General features: G+C 40.1%; 2 protein-coding genes across 6 annotated transcripts in view; both read right to left on the bottom strand.

Annotated features, from left to right (window-relative positions):
* Window positions 1-2,825, bottom strand: part of mob2a (MOB kinase activator 2a) — a 58,216-nt gene extending 55,391 nt beyond the window's left edge. Inside the window, exon 1 of the mRNA XM_016469819.1 lies at window positions 2,392-2,825. Coding sequence (XP_016325305.1) covers window positions 2,392-2,408 — 17 coding nt within the window. The 5' untranslated portion in view covers window positions 2,409-2,825. The remainder of the gene's footprint in view (window positions 1-2,391) is intronic.
* Window positions 2,826-11,914: 9,089 nt separating this feature from the next.
* LOC107675452 (dual specificity protein phosphatase 8-like) overlaps window positions 11,915-18,861 on the bottom strand; it is a 55,729-nt gene continuing 48,782 nt past the window's right edge. For all 5 annotated transcript variants that reach the window (XM_016469801.1, XM_016469797.1, XM_016469798.1 and 2 more), the window contains 4 exons: window positions 15,444-15,610; window positions 15,186-15,345; window positions 14,837-14,960; window positions 11,915-14,565 (listed from right to left, as the gene is read on the bottom strand). In XM_016469801.1, the coding sequence (XP_016325287.1) occupies window positions 13,506-14,565; window positions 14,837-14,960; window positions 15,186-15,345; window positions 15,444-15,610 (1,511 nt within the window). In that variant the 3' untranslated portion in view covers window positions 11,915-13,505. The remainder of the gene's footprint in view (window positions 14,566-14,836; window positions 14,961-15,185; window positions 15,346-15,443; window positions 15,611-18,861) is intronic.

Here is an 18,861-nt window from a genome sequence, read left to right on the forward strand (position 1 = left end):
ATGGAGAGGCTTGAAAGCGGCACGTGCCGACCTGGGACTATGGATAAGTCCCAGGTCGGCACAGTCTGAGGGTGAGCAGGATACAATCTCCGGAGCGCCCTTCAAGAACTTAATGACCAAGTCGTTTCTGCCGACTGACTGGCTAGCTTCGAGGGAATGATTCGCTGCGATAGCTGCCACATACATTTTGAGCGTGGAAGGGGTGCGCCCGTTATCCAGTAGCTCTTGTAAAAAGGACAGCACATGGGACACGTCACAAGCTACCGGGTCCAGGCTTCGTGCTGCACACCAGTCACTGAAGACTGACCATTTAAGAGCGTAGAGCCGTCTTGTAGACGGTGCTCTAGCCTCCAAAATGGTGTTACGAGAGCAGTAACGTAGTTGGTTTGATTTCTTGTGTTAGGCTACATGAGAAAATAAATAATTTTGCCTACCTAATGTAGTAGATTTAATGCAAAGGCGGTTCGGGTCGTGGTCTTTATGTCAAACGGGTCGGGTACAGAATTAAATTAGTGCTGCTGTCGGATAACGGGTCGGGTGCCGCAAAGGCTCCCGTCGAGGTTCCAGACATGAAGGCTCCACAGCTCCGGCCGGGGGTGCCAAATCATGCCCTTCGCCTGTGAGAGAAGATCCCTCCGTAACGGTATCGGCCACGGGGCAACTGCTGACAGCTGCATTAACTCGGGGAACCAAGTTTGGTTCCTCCAAAGTGGGGCCACCAGGAGGATTGAGCAACCGACTTCCCTGACCCACCTGAGGAAGCAGCACAATCAGGTGGAAGGCGTACAGGTGAGAGCTGGGCCAGTCGTGGGCCAGTCGTGAAGTCTTCATTAACGGGTCGGGTGTTCTGTTGAGTACTGCTGGTGCGAGTTTACCAAACAGGACCCGTGCAGGACTGCTTTAAACTACTTTGCGTCTCTCCATCAGATAACCTCACAAGCATGATGCGCCATTTACAGGTAGGCCTATTTCCCTAAACCGCCACACGGCTCATATATTTTTCTGCCACGGGGTGAGAACCTAATGATTACGAAAACGATTATTTATTTTTGATAATTATTATTTTATTTCAGTTAGTTTTTCAATAACTGTTGTTAGTTTCGTTTTGTTTTAGTTTTTCAGTTATTTTGATATTTTTATTTTATTTCAGTTTACGATCAATCGTTTTCATCTTAGTTTTAGTTTTCGTTCTGCGAAAATAACCTTGATTAGTACTGAATCATGAAGATGCATCACACGTGAAATTAATGATTTTTACATTTGAATGAACTCCTAAGGATTTATGGAACAAACCAACCACAATAAAGGTGTTTAACATCGTTTAACCAAAAGTGTCCTATAGGAGGCTACCAAGAAAAAGTGAGTATTATTCAGGAAGTCAAGTGATATCAATATGGCTACCACCACAAAGGGGGTCCAACTTTATGCAGAATAAAACAGCTTTTATGAAGTCACTGATATGAATTTACTGATATGAACTCAAACTTTACTACTTACTGCACATTTAAAGCGATAGTTCAGCCATAAATGAAAATCCTGTCATCATTTACTCACCCTCATGTTTTTCCAAACATGTATGAATTTCTTTCTTTTGTGGAACACAAAAGAAGATATTTTGAAGATAATTCTTGTTTTTGTCCATACAATGAAAGTCAATGGGGTCCAATGTTGTCTTGGACCCCACTGACTTTCATTGTATGGCCAAAAATACATTTTTCAAAATATCTTCTTTTGTGTTCCACAGAAGAATGAAATACAGGTTTGAAACCTCATGATGCATTTAATTTTTTTGGTGAACTACCCTTTTAAGATAAACCAACCATGCATACAGTACTTCATACACTCAAACTGCAAGGTAACATGTAACTCAAAGTGAAGTTTACATGGAAAAAAAGTAGAGCTCATGCAGTCAAGTTAATGTAAAACTAACCTCCTGATAGACATCCATCCAACCATTCGCCAATACCTGAGAGAAAATCTCAAAAACTAACTTAGTATCAAAAAGTAAAGGTCTTAATGGATCTGTAATACATCAGTGACAAATACTTAAGTCTTCTGATCACTTCTTGACCTAAAATAACCTGACAGGTCAGGGTGTTGCTTCTCATGTGGCAGGATGTCATGAAGAAAACCACACAAGTAGTAAGGTACCATGTTCTGTTTAAAGTTATGGGCAATTTTAATGTCAGACAATATGCTACAGAATGACTGAGCCACTTTCAATTCAATTCAATAGTCAATAAACTGAGTTTATATTCCACTAAATTTCAAAGCTCATTCACTTTTAAGAAAAACAACTTTAATTTGCGCTTAAATGTGATGTGGCATAAAACTCCACAAACTCAAACGTGATAATTTATAAGTGGCCAAAATAATTCATATTGAACTCACCCCATCAACCAGTCCATGCTGCTGGCAGCTGATCCACGCCAGCTCTGCTTTGACTTTAACCGGCTGTCTCAAATTATGTCCAGGCTGGATTTGGTCTCTATGGAGTGGTGCCTAAATGTATAACAGTTTTGGACACAGAGCTGCTCCTCATTTATTTGACTGCTTTCTATTCTAGAGAGCCTCGATGTACACTCAGCAGCGGGTGATATGGGGGCTGGTGGGGCTCAGCAGTCAGAACTGTGCTGATCGTGTTGTAGGATGCCGGTGCTCCGTGTCTTGATGTCTGTAAGGCAGGCATGAAGTAGCCTACACTGAGTGTCTAATGCTTCGGTCCCGCTGCTGCTTGATTTCGGGAATCCGGAAGTGAACACGGACTGTGTCTCAAAGCCCAGCGAGACGACTATCTGCACTAAAGGACGTAACGAGGAGCTTCACCTCAGCTGCAGTCAGAAATAAACACAAATATCCTGCAAGAGACCACATTTAATAAATACTTATTTCTCTTCCTCGAACCCTCTCCTTTCTTATTTTAATTTATTATTATTAAATAGTAATAATAAAGAGTGCTTTTTTTCTTTCACTCTTTAAAATATATTTTTTTAAATATTTGTTTTCCATAATTTCTAGCATGTTTCAGAATTCATTCTTGCTTTTCAGGTCTGTTCACTTAAAATTTAATTGATACATATTCTATAACTATGTCATATGCTTCTTTATTTATCATTTCATACATATATTTATTTTAAACCACTGTCAAAGTTGTCGACGTTCCAGTCAAGGAATAAAGAACAATCTCTCATATCCTACCAACAGATGGCGCTGTAGACATGATTATATCATTGCAAACGCGACTGGCAGCACATCTCTATGGCAGATTTTCACACATTAAAGGGGTCATATGATGCGATTTCAATTTTTCCTTTCTCTTTGGAGTGTTACAAGCTCTTGGTGCATAAAGAAGATCTGTAAAGTTGCAAAGACTAAAGTCTCAAATCCAAAGAGATATTCTTTATAAAAGTTAAGAGTCAGCCACGCCTACCTAAAACGGCTCGTTCTAACACGCCCCCACATACCTACATCGCTCTGTGGGAAGATTTGCATAACGCCGCCCAAATGTTCACACAAAGAAAGAAGGCGTAACTTTTATTCTAACTGTAGTATTGTTGCCGCCGCCATATCCTGAAGACGCTGTGTGCTTCGTTGTGAAAGCGAAACTACTTTGTTTGGTCTTCCAAAAGAGGACGATATCCGCTTCATCATGCCTAGAGCTGATCCGTGCTGGTCGCTGAGGGAATACAACAGTATGGTGAGGGGCATAACATTTCCGTCTCACGCTTGAGGTATTCGGCCAATCACAAAGCACTGGATAGCTGGCCAATCACAGCACACCTCGCTTTTTCAGACCGATGAGCTTTGTAAAAATCGACGCGTTTCAAAAAAGCGGGGCATAGAGGAGAAACAATAATGTACAGTATGTGGAAAATAATGTGTTTTTTTTACTTTAAACCGCATAAACACATTTCATTACACCAAATACACAAAATAATGTTCTTTTTAGCAGCATCATATGACCCCTTTAATACGCTGTTCTAAACCCTCCCTGAAAGTGCCACCTGAAATTTTATGTTCTAACCTTTTTAAAAATATATATTATTAACATTGATGACTTATATTTTCATACATTATCGGAGTAATGTGTTATTTCCTTTTTTTTTCTTTTTAATTTTACACATTTAGTTTAAAAATACATTATTTTCATTTATTAATTATCAATGCAAAAATGAATTAATAGTGACGACGATCTCACGAATACGTGCAATTCTACCATGAACCGCTAGGGGCTCGCGAATACCTGCATGGGGAACAATATCTAAAGTCTTTACCTGTAGTTCAGTCTTAGCTGTGTAATTGGACATTTGTAGCGACATTTTCACTCTCGAAGATGTAATTATACAGTCTGGAACCATTTATTTTAAAGAAGAGTCATTAAAGGTCCAGGAAGATTCAGCTAGAATTGAGGAAAAAACTAATTCCTACTGAGGTTGTCAAAAGATCCTGAAGTTCCTGAAGATCCTTCTCTTCAGAGTGCGTTTCTGTGGGGTCCAACAGTTAGACTAAAAGGAAAGCAACTTGAATTGAGCATTTCGAAATTTACTTTATATTGCACGTTTGTGCATTAAAAAATAATAATTTCAGCTAAAAATGAAAATGTGACTATATCATTTAGGCTACTTAAGTGGGCCACAAAATAAAGTTAGCACAAGCAGAATGACACACCTCTCTTTTAAGGGCCAATACCACCACCAGTAAAGTAGTTAATAGAGTTTATGTACTTTATGTTGTTCATGAAGTCCAATGACAGCTTTGTGTGAAAAACAGAGCGAATATATAGCGAACATATATTCAAGCATGCCATCTCAAGATGTGTCGAGCCAGTTTCAATGACTTCAGCTTGCATGTCTCCTGGCTACAAATAGTTATTCTGTTCCTCACACAAAGACTTAAAATAGAGCTCACAAGTCTTTATGATGCTTATTTTTGGAGACTGACAGCCCCAGTCCCCATTCACTGTCATTATATTGAAAAGGACAGCCTGGGCATACTGTTAAACGTCTCTTTTTTGAAAGTCATATGGGTTTGGGATGACACGAGGATGAGTAAAAGATGACAGAACCATTCCTTTAAGGTTATGACCAGGTCTTACATGAAATCGTAGCACACAAGGTTGATTCACTTTAGACGTTTACCTTATGCGAATACTGTACAAATCAATACACATCTCTCTGATTCCAGACACGCCGTCTCCTGTCTTCCCCTGAGCGATGTGCTCGGCGCCTGAGGACTCAGACCTACCTGTGATTCAAGAGCACATCTGGCCCACCTGACAATTATAGATGGTGTCTCCTTTCATTGGCATCACTGAAATCACAGGAGAGCAGACGTGATGTATGTGGAAGGAGAAAGAGGTGTTCTGAATAATACATGACTGCTATTTGGCCTCCTTGATGACAAATAAACCAGGAACAACAACGTCGCCAACCACCAACAGATGGCAGCACCATACAAAGGCAAAACTGTGGTGAAAAGTGTAAGTTGAATGGCACATAATATATATATTTTTCTGTCATGACAACTCTCGGAGGGATTGGCATGGTAATGTACATGACAATGTTAATTTACTACACTACACTACACTACACTACACACTACACACATCTCTCCTCATCACTACATCTGGTTTACAAAAAAAAAAAAAAAAAAACTGTTACACTTGTTATTACTTGCACTACTGTCTGTTCATCCAGAATACTGAATGATCCATTTGCACACTGCAATATTTTCTATGCACTTTTTTAAATTTCCATTGCACTAGTGTTTTGTACAGCTTAATGTATCGCTTACATATTCATTTGTAAATGATGTTCATATGTTCATAGTTTCTATATATATATATATATATATATATATATATATATTATTGCTTGTAATCCTGTGACCATCATTTGGAACATATTTAATACAGCTCTGATTCGGGTGATTTTATGGTTTTCTAGCAAGAAACATTAAATAAGAGTATTAATGCATTTTTAGAAATTAAGAAAATAAATCGATTTTAATTAAAAAAATAAACGTAAACAATGATACAATAAAATAAAGTAAAATAATAAAATAAAACAAACCTATGACAAAATTGGTAACATGGTTGCAATTGTAGCCTAAAATAAGACAACACTCATTAGTGTTAGGGTTATGTTTAGTTTTGTTCTGTTTTCATTGTGTTTTCAGTGTATCTGTTCCCCTGTGACCTAGTTTTACTTTGGCCCCTAATTGTCATTTCGTTCACCTGTGTTTCATTAATTAACTCATTAGTTCTTTCGTTTGCTCCCCTACAAATACTCTCAGTTTTCCCTTAGTCAGAGTCCGTTCTCGTTTATGTAATGTTGGTGTACTTGCCTGTCTCCTGGATTTGTTTATTAAAATACCTTTTGTTTATTTCCTTCGTCCCGCTGCCCCCGGGGTTCTCGGCACCCGTCCTCACCCCAGAAACCGCACTAACACGCTGCTCTGAGCTTCCTTCGCCTCCGCTGGTCCCGTCCAGCTCTATTTCATCGCCTTCGCCTTCACTGGTCCTGTCCAGCCCTCAAGTGCCCGCTCCTCCTGAGCGCCCACCAGAGCCCGCTCTTCCTGAGCGCCCACCAGAGCCCGCTCCTCCTGAGCGACCCCCAGGATTCCTACCGGGTCCCCTGGTCCGCCGTGGCCTCCCGAGGTCCATGATCCGCCTTGGCCTCCCGAGGCCCCTGCTCCGCCGTGGCCTCCCGGGTCCCCTGGTCCGCCGTGGCCTCCCGAGGTCCATGATCCGCTGTGGCCTCCCGAGGTCCATGATCCGCCATGGCAACCTGAACTGCCTGCTCCGCCATGGCTCCCCAATTAGGGGGCATTGAATTTGTGGAAAAATGTTGGTTTTTATTTGTTGATAAACAATACAATACACGTACCATACATGAAAGGAAAATATTTGTATAATCTTTCTTTCTTACAATATCTTGGGTAACAGAGTTAAATAGTTGAGCTTGACAAATGCAGTCATTACAATTCGTGTGACAATTGAGAAAATGTAATTAAATAATCTGCTCGTCTTCCATATACAAACGGTGAAAATAATGTTACTTCTTCAATGTCTTCATTTTCATTAATAATTAATTAATTATAATAAATAATTAATATTAATTAATGAATTAGCGGAAACTATATTCAATAAAAACTACTTAATTTAAAATAATTATTGACAAAATAATTACAATTTACAATTATTATTTTAATTATTACATACAGTCAAGAAGGCCAAGACCCCCATTTTTTAGATATATTTGAAAAAATATTGTTTTTAAAGATATTTTTTAAAGTAATGCATTACAATATTGTGTTAAAAAATTACTAATTACATAGTTACTTTTTTATGGAAAGTAATGCATTACATTAGTTTTGCATTACTTTTTTGTCACATGAGCACAGCTTGCTTATTTGATTTTTAATAACAAAAAAACTAAAAAGTTATATTTTTGCCAACTGTAAAGGCCCTTTCTCTCAACACGGGGACAGGAAAACAAAGTAACTTGCGTTTCTTATTTGAAAAAGTAATATTTTTGATGTAAATTTAAAAGAAATGCATAACTTTACTACTACTTAGTAAAACTTGAAAAAAATTACTTGGAAAAAAAGTAATCTGATTATGTAACTTTCGTTACTTGTAATGTGTTACCCCCAACACTGAACACATCTAATTGACCTCAGAACAAAACATATGACATTAATGCCTTTAATTCTTTAAAAAAATGCACCACCAAGTATACAGTATTTTAACAATGTGCAAAAAATAATTCCAATTCAAACTGATTAGCAGTTTTCTAAGTTTTATACAGTATCAAGAAGGTCTCTGAATGCAGGGTAACTTGTAGCATTAGCACTTGAAAGCTGCTAAACTTTGCGCTCAAGGGAACATCAGCTGCCGGTCAAACAGGTCGTCTATAAGTCATAAGTTAAGAGGTTATAAGTTGTGGGTCGATTTTAAGTTATGGGAAATTAATTCTATGGCAAAACTGTTTTAATTTGACTCTGTTGGAAGAAAGCCACACTAACATAACATAAAAATGCCATAAAGTGCATGAATACATAATTTTGTGGCACCAAAAGTTCATAAAATTGGTTATGGTAAGTTCCTGCAGTTTTTCTTTTATAGTGAAGAAACATTTTCACATGCTTTTGATTTACGGGCATTCGAGGACACAGGCAATGGGGCGAGAAATCCCACGGAAAGTTACCTACCAACTCCAGCAAACGCAATTGAAGAGAATTGTTGCTATGATGTAACAGTTTTATAAGTCGCCATATATAAGCTCTGGGATCGGAGAGCACTCTGGCACACAACACGGCTGCATCTGGGAACAGTCAGCTTCAGCGGAACTCGTCACTATCATATCCAATCACTTACAATAACACACTTTTCTTACACTTAGACAAAAACCTCCACAGTGTTAATTAGGCAGAATTAAATATGGTTGATTAAATTATAACATAATTCATTCTTATTCTTCAGAAAATAACAAACTGGTAACTTATGAACCAGGGTTTGAAGAGCCATTTAAAGGGGTCCTATTATGCTCTTTTACAAAGTCTTGATTTTGTTTTGGGGGTGTACTAGAACAGGCTGTTATACTAGGTTGGTCGAAAAACACATTATTTTTCACATATTTTACATTATTACAACACCTCTCTCCCCAGTCTGGCATGAACGGCTCGAATAGTTCCTGTATCAAATGAAGGCCCGCCTTCTGAAATACGAAATGTGCTGTGATTGGTTAGCTGGGCCAGTGTGTGTTGTGATTGGAGATCTTTTTTTTATGCTCAAACAGCAACATTACAGACTAACTAAAGTTGAAAAAGTGAAAAAGCATAATAGGACCCCTTTAAAATCCACTCATGATCCCATTTATTACTAATCATCTTGTTGCACGTACTCTAAAACAAACCAAAGGGACACTGAAAGAAAAAAACGTTTATTTTTAATAATATTTCTGGTGAGGCTTAAATATAAAATATAATTTATAATTATATATAATTATTATGTTTAGAAATGTAGAAAATTATTGCGTTATAGAATAATACAATTTAATAGCAATGGATGTTTGAGCTTTGATGGTGATGTGAGAGAGGAAGACAGGAGAGTCTTTTGTGTCGACTGAATGTCATCATGCGGTCACCGTCAGCTGGGCTTCCGTAATCATTATCTCTCCAGACCAAACACACTGCTTCAACCGACTTACTCAACAAATATCTGATTACGTCACACGGGTTCATGTATGAATCACCCACACCTCATATCATATGCCTTCATTTGTTTATACAAAGTACAATTTGCTCTATTAACATATTACACAGATCCCCACACAGTTTCTTATTCACTGCGCTCACATTCAAAAAACAAGATGAGGAATGAAAGAAAAAATCCCCAAACTGAGTGAGAACAGAATGGTATTCTCAAGTGGGAAGCAGGGAATTTTGTCCTTCTATTCCCAACGGATTTCGTGTTCCTGGTCATACGGAGGCCTTTCTTACTGCTGGGTTTCACCTTGACCCCGCAGCGTTGTGTGTGCTGTAAGTGGGCAGCTGCTTGGACTCAGCACTGTTAGAGTGTTGTGTTCACTCAGGTTTTTATACCACCTTCTCCTCTTCCACAGGGGGCAGACAATAAAGATGGGTCTTTATTGAGGAGAACAATGGTGAGGAGCTACAGCAGAAGAGACCTCCAAAGCATGTGGAGTATATGCAGAACTGCAACAGAGGTCAAGTATGCAAATCCCACTAAGTACACACTTTGTCACAGATCAGTATTTCTCAAACTGCTTTCTCCAAATCTGCCAAAATCATACAAAAGTTAACAAAAACATTCTTATGAACAAATATTTTGCTATCATTTAAAGAAATAATTCACCTGAAAATGAAAAATGTGTGGCTGAAAATGTTCTCATGCTCAGGCCATCTAAGATGTAGATGAGTTTGTTTTTTCATCAGATTTGGAGAAATGTAGCATTATATCACTTGCTCACCAGTGGATTCTCTGCAGTGAATGGGTGCCGTCAGAATGGCAGTCCACATCCTGAGTAAATTTTCAGCAAATCTTGCAATTAGTATGATTTTCCCTGCATCCCCAACTTTATTAGAACATATTTGTAACCCAGTTTTGGGTTGCAACCCACCAGTTGGAAACAGCCTTTTAGATATTTTGAATTAGTGCATTTGTCAAATTGATTAAGTTTGTTAAGAAAATAATCAATTATGGTTAAATTCTTGTAAATTCCTGGCTGTAACTATAAACATATTTGGCTGACTTTTTTTCTTCAAAAACAAAATCAAAACAAAAGCACGCACATCGTTGGAAAAACACACAAACAGGGTGCTCGACAAAAAATATTGATCATGAAAAACTGACTTATTTTCTTGCAATTTTGACTTTACATCTCGCAATTTTTTTTGTTTCCATCACAGAATAAAAAATAAAAGTTTCACAATTAAGACTTTTTCTCACAATTGCAAGTTTTATATCACGTAATTCTGGATTTTTTCTTAAAATTGCGAACTGAGAGATATGAACTCAGAATTGTGATCCAAATTGTGAGATAAAATGTTGCAAATACCTTTTTAATTTTTTTTTATCCCATGCCAGAAATGGGCTTCCATAATATTCAGATGAACTCCAGTTTTTCATTATTTTTGCTCAGATTCTAGAAATCTTTACCTTTTTTACCTCCAAACTTCATGTACTTCATGTACATTTCTAAGATTGTTTCTGTCACCGAATAAAAACCAAATTAATTATGACTTTATCTAATGTTTTCCCCTTACATTCTGAGTTTATATTGCAATTACAACATTTTTCTCAGAATACAGAGAAAAAGTCAGAATTGTCAGGGGAAAAAAAAAAGAGATAAAAGTCGTAATTACCTTTTTTATTTTTTCATCCTGTGGAAGCTTCCAAACTAAACTGTACAAAACTCTTTAACTCTAACATTAACTGAATTAATTATTTACAGTATGCAAAAATAAATGATAATGTTGATCATTCATATAAAACTGTTGGGAATCTCTCAACTATGTTACTACAAAAATCAAAGGAAAAGGAAATAACGAAACAGTTTCATATTTTGTAATATTTGTATTTTGTTTCATCGTCACAAAATGGGTACATGGGGAGGAACAAGCCTTTCAAAAGAACCTGAGGTATTTTGCTTCAAGCAGCCTAAGGTATCAAGATTTTCTCTTTAAAAAAAAAAAACCCTATATCAATTAGTTTTGTTGATACAATGCCTATTCACACAACATATAATAATAATAATAATAATTAGTTGCCAACTATTTAACAATTTCAGCAAAAAAGGACAGCCTGCATCTTTTTATTACATGTTTTAAATAATAACAAGGTCTTTAAAAATATAGTACAGAGAAGGTAAAGGAAATACAGGTAAAGTCGTACACAAGGAAAAAAATTACAGCAGCACAAATACAAGATTTGCCATACAGAAAAGCTAACTGAAAAAATACAGACATAAATAAATTGCTGAACTATTTCCCATGGAGAGGGCAATCCCATTCACATTTGCACACGCACACCCTTTCTGTGTTATATTTAACCTTTGGAGCATTCTAGAGATTCTGAGAGACACAGAGAGGATGAAGGGAAAAGGTGAGTGAAGAAGAGAAAGAGGAGAAAATAAATTGGTGCTGAAGAGAGCAAGTGAAGCAAAGGGACAGAAAAAGAGAAAGCTCAGATCTCAGACATGTAGCTGACTCATTAAAAGCTGCCCTGAGAAGAAAGCAAGCAGAATGTATTGTCACCATAGTGCAGATTCTGTTCTCATCAGTTACTGGTCTTTCACATAAAGTTTATGATCCAATAGAAACTAGCGGATCAGCAGACTTAACTCTGTCAGACCATAAGCTAGGTTTAAATGCATCTTGTTGTGTATACTTTTTTTTTGCCAATGAAAAGGTTAGGGGTTTATCTCTTCTCCAAGACGCCAGTCTATATGAGCATCTGCAAAGGGTCCATCTGTCAGTCATTCACAACATCCATCCACACATCCTCCCGCAATCAGACCCAAACAAACAATAAATAATGTCATAAATATGCAGAACAACTGGGGGACACAGACAAACCCCTTTAGAGTCCCTGTCATTTTTTTCCCTTCATTTTGTCTTGTGTGCTTGTTAATACAAAAATCAAATTCATGAAAATCAAAATGAGTCGCTATTCATTTTACAATGCTGGAGTATCATACATATTCTTCTAGATTACTCTAGATTATTCATGCTGGATTAACGTCTTTAATAATTCAAGCCAGCAGGCTGGAGAGACAAACAAAAGCCATTCCAAATGCTTTAGTTTGTGACACACACCGCAGGACATCAATGATTACACATGGTTTTTGGAAAGCGTTGTGGTACCCTTTTAATGAGAACGTCTAAAAACTTCCCTCTTAAAGCAACAGAAAGTGCATTTAAACATCAGATAATTCCTGGTAATAACCGCACTCCCTTATAAAGAAAGAGGAGGACAAAAAAAAGAAGTAAAAACACATATTGCTTGTAGTTGCGTATCGGTTTTGTGAGTGTATTTTTGTAAATCACTTTAAAAAAAGAGATCAACACTGAAAAAGAGGAAAAATAAAAACTCCACAATCTTTATATTATTTCTCATTACCAGAATGAACCAGTAGAATAAATTAAAACCGTAACTAAGAAAATGACAAAAAAAACAAACAAAAAAAACGAGACGTCCATTGAAATCACTGTGTATAGTTCATATACTATTTGTTTGTAATTAAAACAGCAGCCTTGACGCATGCTTAGTGAGAGGAACGTGGGTTGCACAACAGTTCGAGCATCACCACTTGGGCACAGGAGGGGAAGGACAAGACCCTGAAATCTGGGTAACAAAAGAGTGACAGAGAACATTATGGGAAAGAGTCCACAATGCATTTCCTTCATGACATGCCTGATTCCTCCTCCGGGATTCCATGAATGCTGGGATACAGGAGCAGGGTGGACAAGAGCACTGCACAAAGAGGCCTTCATTCAGCCAGTAAAAGCATGTACCACCAAGGCTTAGTCTGTGCTGACTCCTTGTGCTATGTAACTTCACTGAGTCCAGGGCAGCATAATAAAAGAAACAAGAGTGAACATAACAGCCATGCTTGATTCTCAATACACCAAAAGGCTGGTAAAGCTTTTATGAGGAATGTAGGGGGGGGGTTCTGTTTCTAGAGTAAGGAAATGAGGGATTCTGCAACTGCAGTCTCAGCTCGTTGTCATCTGGGGATAGCTATGGCTTAAAAACTGTAGAAAAACAAAGCAAAGTCAATCTCAATCTACGTCCGGTTCCACCGACTTCAAAAGGACAAAAAAAAAAAGTCCCAATTCTGAGAACCGCTCATTATCGACAATCCTATGAACTAATATGAATGTTCCACCGCCTTGGCAGGCCCACTCTTAGTCATCCTTACTCATAAGTGGTGCCTGTCCGTGTGTATGAAAAAGTCCCCAGGGGTGGTCAGGTGATGTCAGGATACTTCGATGATTTCCATGCTTCCAGAGAAGCTGGACTGTTTGCTGATCTTTCCCAGTTCCTCCCTTGAACGTGTCTCCGATATGCCTTCTTCAAACTCCATCTGACAGCTGCGCCGCTTGAACTGCTTATCGGCAGCACTGGAAGTGGGAGCGTCCTCGTGCCAGCTGCCCCTCGAGTCCCGTGGCTCCCCCACTTTCTCCCGCAGACGCACAGCCTCACATGGGCCAGGGAGGCTGCTACAGCCCAGCGCAGGAAAGTGTACCGCCCCTCCTCCACCTCCGTTGCTATTCATTGACTCAGAGCTGTAGAACCAAGGGGCTTCGCCTGTTGGCGTAACAGGGGTTGTGGCCTGTACGGTGTCTCTATGCTTGGTCCACATGGGCCCGGTGCCCACATTGGGAAGGCTGAGCAGCAGGGAGGGCTTCAGATTGTCATCAAGACTGGGACTTTTGTGTGCGGGGAGTGAGTGTCCGAAGTGCGAGTGCACGGGAGAACCTCCAGCACTGCTACCATTGTGCTTGCTTTTCCTCTGCGAACGAGGTCGGGAGCTGCTCTCAGGAAAGAGGCCTGGAGATTCAGCTAAAGCAGGGCTGACAGAAATAGGTGAGTACTGGCAAACACCATTAGCTTCTCCGGCCTCTGGGCTATCCAGCTTGCAGAGTTTGGGAACATCCTCGGTATGTGCAGGCGTGAGACGAGGACAGTGGTTGGGCTCATAGACCGATTTGATGTCAAGTGAGAAAGAGCGTTTGAGCCGGTTGGTGTCTAGGATACGCTCTGCCGACAGATTCAAGCCATTAAAGCCCTGCTGGAGGGAGGAAGGAGAAGGTAGCTTGGTGTCCAAATCTGTGCTGTCCTTCTCAGCCTCCAGACGAGCCTTTTCAGGATCACTAGAAGATTCTCCTCTAGGTTCTGACAATTCCTTCAACTGCTCCAACTTCTCTTGACCCGAGGACAGAGCCTTTAGCAACCTCAGACCTTTCTCGAACTCCAGCAGCTGCCCCAGGAAGTTGAAATTGGGTGATATTGAAGGTCTGCGGTCCTTCACAAACCTGGAAACACAAGAAGAGTAAGAATGATTACCCTAAGGACAAATCCACATATATGGAAAGGAAGACATCTTCAACACAAAGATGCATCATGCGAGCTTGTAAAGGCCTTGAACAAAAATATGTGTTTAGGAAGGCCAAGACAGGTATTGTTTACAAGTTTCTACGTGTTCCATTTTACATGTTGGAGGAAATGGATATAAAATTACAGCTAGCAGAAAATGTCTTTCTGAGACTGTGCAATTCAAGCTGCAGGGTGTCTGAGTGAGTTTACCTGTACGCGTCATCTGATGACAAGCCCATTGTCTTCATGATATAAGCGATGGCGATGGTAGCAGACCTGGAGATGCCAGCTAAACAATGGACAATGACTCGACAGTTGGAAACCTTGGCTTTGTCTGAAAGGGAGAAGGGAAACACGTGAGCAAACACAAAACATGCAAGACAACCAGATAGCCTATCTACAAACATGCTTTGAGGATCAAATTTGTTCTTCCTGATATCATCACAGGGGATGCTACTCACTTTTCATGCTAACGTGAAGTTCACTTGAAGAAAATCAATCAAAGGGAAGGGAAGGGAAACTAAAATCACTTTTCCTATTGTCACAAGTTGGTTCTTACCAATAAACTCGTTGGTTTTGTCTAGCCATGGCAGGAGTTTTTCACAGTAGTTGTCATTGACGGGAATGCGCATGAAATGGCTTTCGGAGATGAACTCTGGCTTTGGGCAGGTGTTGCTTGCATTTAACACATATGTGATGCCGTTTTGAGCCATCAGATCCTGACAGTGCAAAGAACCAAGGCATGAATTATGCAATGTGATTACTCCTGTTTTGGAAGTTTCTAACATTCCAAGACCTTAGTTACAGTCAGTTGTACCTTGTTGAGCACATCTTTTTGAGAGCCCAGGTAGAGATGGGGCAGGATTCGTGTGGGACCAACATTTGCCACAGGCAGACATGGCTGAGACAAGCTCATAGGCAGAGTGGCCACTGGCTTGCCTTCACATAGGCCCGGAAAACAGGATGAGAATGCTGCAAAACCACCTAAAGAAACATAGAGAATAAGAGAGATTCTGTTAGGAACAAAACGACCCCCTACCTATGTGATAGAAGAAAGACAAGACCAACAAGAGTGCTGGAGTTGGCGACTGTCAACATCGTCATTGTTGTAACATAAGTCATTATGTAAAGGATGCAACTCAAATTCTCTCAAGCAGGACAAAGTGTTAACAAAGAGGCACCAACCTATAATAATAAGAGGCATATTTCAAGTCAAAATCTTTCATACTAACAAAGGATATGCTGATGTCACACATCATTTGTCAAACTCAAGCAAGAGAGGATTCAGATACAAACACAACAGTCAAGCAAAGGCCAGTTGGCCTAAAGAAGGATTCTGTCTGTTTAAGAGGCGGGTGGCTCCAGTTTTGGCATTCGTCTGTTGGAGCTCCTTTTCCTGAATGACCTAATATCCTCAACTGAACAATTGCGTCAGGCTTAGAGAATGAGGGTGGTCACAGGTGCAGACCAAGCCCTTGATTCATAGCTCTAAGGGTGTTGGGTGTCTGGACAGCAACACACATACAAATGCAAGGTAAAAATCTGCAAATGCATTCACATGTGCATCTACAAGCAGCTGAACTAGAATTCATTATTAGAACAGGGAAAGATGGAAAAGTGGAATGGGATTGCAGAGGAAGAAAGTAAAATCTTCACTGAGCTGTGCAATGCTGCCAGAAAGCGTGAGCCCCGGCAGATGGGATTAGACCTTAATCTCAGATGAGCTCCATGAGAATCTGGGACATGGTAACCCTGGGAGCATGCACACACAGCAGTCAACCAGGGAGCCATGAAATCATTTCATCCCAGCCAAGAAACAGTGCAATAGTGCAAACAAAAGTGACTGTGTTAAACAGATCTGGGTGGGAGGAGTTAAAACAAACAAGTCAATGAAATGAGTCATGGCAAATAAAGAGTGAGGTGATAAGAAGGTTTACAACAAAGAGAAACGACAGCCATGTTCAACGTTATCGCATGAAATCAACCAGAGTCTATATAAAGGGTGACAAATCGTACATCAATTAACCGTGAACTTTAAAAGCCACCTGCTTTGCCCTAACTGACAACAAGGAACACCTGTCCCTCTCATCCATGTGCAAATCACCATCTAAACTGCTCCGGGTGTGTGTTCACGGTGTGTGTGTGTTCACTGCTGTGTGTGTGCACTTTGGATGGATAAATGCAGAGCACTAATTCCTAGTATGGGTCACCATACTTGGCCACATGTCACTTCACTTCACTTCACTTCACTTCACTAAACAACTCATGTTTGTTTGGGGGTGCCTGGTCCTTTTAAGAGCTTGAGCGACAACCTGTCTGTTTCCTGCTATTAATGGCAATGGCCTGTACAATGACATCATCTCTCAGAACAGAAGACTGAGAGATGATTTGCATGTCACTCAAGCAGAACCAACGGGCCCCTGGTGCCTCCTCCATACGCTCTCGAAACCAGCGGTAGATGAATGACTGCCGACCAAATGTTCTACGACCCCCATACTGGTTCAAATACACCCTTCCCCCCAAACCACACACACACACACAAATGCATTCAAACACATTGATACAACCATCAGATCCTGGATGTCTGTTCCCCATCCCCCAACTATAACTCCCCTCACCGGCCTAGTGACATAACTGCCTAAAAAGGCTTAGTCATTATGTCAACACTGTCAGCAGTACCCAAGTAAGACTCCAAATTTTGCCTGGTTAAAGCTTGTTAAAACAGACTTCCTTTCCCAAAACAGGGAAGCAATGCTGACCTCCCATCCCTCTTCCTTCAACTCAAAGGTCAAGGATTTCAAAGGGCATCTGGGATCTGTGAAAGCAAGACTACAGCTCAAAAGGCAAGTGGACAAGATCTCTTTTGGAAGTGATCTTTCATCTCCTCAAGGATCTGGAATATTGTCCTGTTTCGAAGATCTACAGGGGTGCTTTATATAGCTTCCTACGTGTTACTGGACCACAGCAACACAAACAGGAACAAGTACAGCACCACATTGTTGAAAAGCCAGGAGAGGAAATACTTGAGTGAGGTCATCAGCTATCATTTCTAACTGGGCGGTGGTGGTGACAGTTAGGATTACAAGGAAACCATAAGCTTCCGTATCTGTCTTAACATCTTGCTAATGTTGAATCAAAGAATGCCTACTTTTACTTATGCCGCAAAAATATGAACAATTATTTGCACCATAAGCAGTCAAGTTAAGAAGTGTTTCAAATACACATTTAAAAGAAATTAATGTTCTCACTAGAGCAAATAGGACTCTCCGAAGTGCTCTGTACAATCGAATAAATATACATATGCACAATGCACAGAAGCACACTAACAATTACAATCACGACTGATTTAGGCAACATTTGTCACTTTTATAGACTCCAGTTACGAAAGAGGGCAGTGGTGACGTTTCTCGAACCCACTAGGCATATGAGTGCATGTGTGTTTTCAGCAAGAGAAGTGTGCCAGGGTCAATCTCACGCTGGATGAAAAGGCAATGTGCCACTCGAACACTTTCTTTATGTTTTTTTTTTCTCTCTCTCTCTCTCTCTCTCTCTCTCTCTCTCCAAAGCTTACATAACCTCCATTCACCATCCAACTTCTCTGACGTGCCTCAGACCTCAGTTCCTCAGAAAAGTGTAATAACCTTTCTTGTACAGAGGAACAATAACATCATGGAAGAATTTATGTGGAATTGCAGGGTGAATAGCTTGTGCAGAGCCTACAATGCTCGGGTCACCACAGACTTGTGTGATACTTACCTAAATTCTACTGCAGCCCCTACTGTGCAACAAAGGAGACGAGGTAACAAGGTTACATTTTTCAGATATGGCAATGAACTCTCAAGCTGCATTTGTATTTAATAACACAGAGTGCACAGTTCATTAACTCCAGCCTTTGATAATCAGTTCATTGTCCTGCGGCACCTGACCTCCATCTTTAGGAGCCCCTCAGTTTTTCATCTTTTCAGCTGAGCTCTATAGCCACTCTCACACAGGCTTCCATTCAAGGCTCTGCATCCAGCAGCATTGATGGACCACTGAATGAAACTAATGCACATCAACACACACGCACGCACACACACACGCACACACACACACACACACACACACACACAAAAGTCTCCAGATGCAGAAGACATGACGCCATTGAGGAGCAGCCCCCATCTGTCCCAATCTCTGCACACACACACACACACACACACACACACACACACACACACACACACACACACACACAC

The sequence above is a fragment of the Sinocyclocheilus anshuiensis genome, unplaced genomic scaffold (assembly GCF_001515605.1).
Source record: "Sinocyclocheilus anshuiensis isolate Anshui unplaced genomic scaffold, SAMN03320099.WGS_v1.1 scaffold1270, whole genome shotgun sequence".
NCBI classification, from domain to species: domain Eukaryota; kingdom Metazoa; phylum Chordata; class Actinopteri; order Cypriniformes; family Cyprinidae; genus Sinocyclocheilus; species Sinocyclocheilus anshuiensis.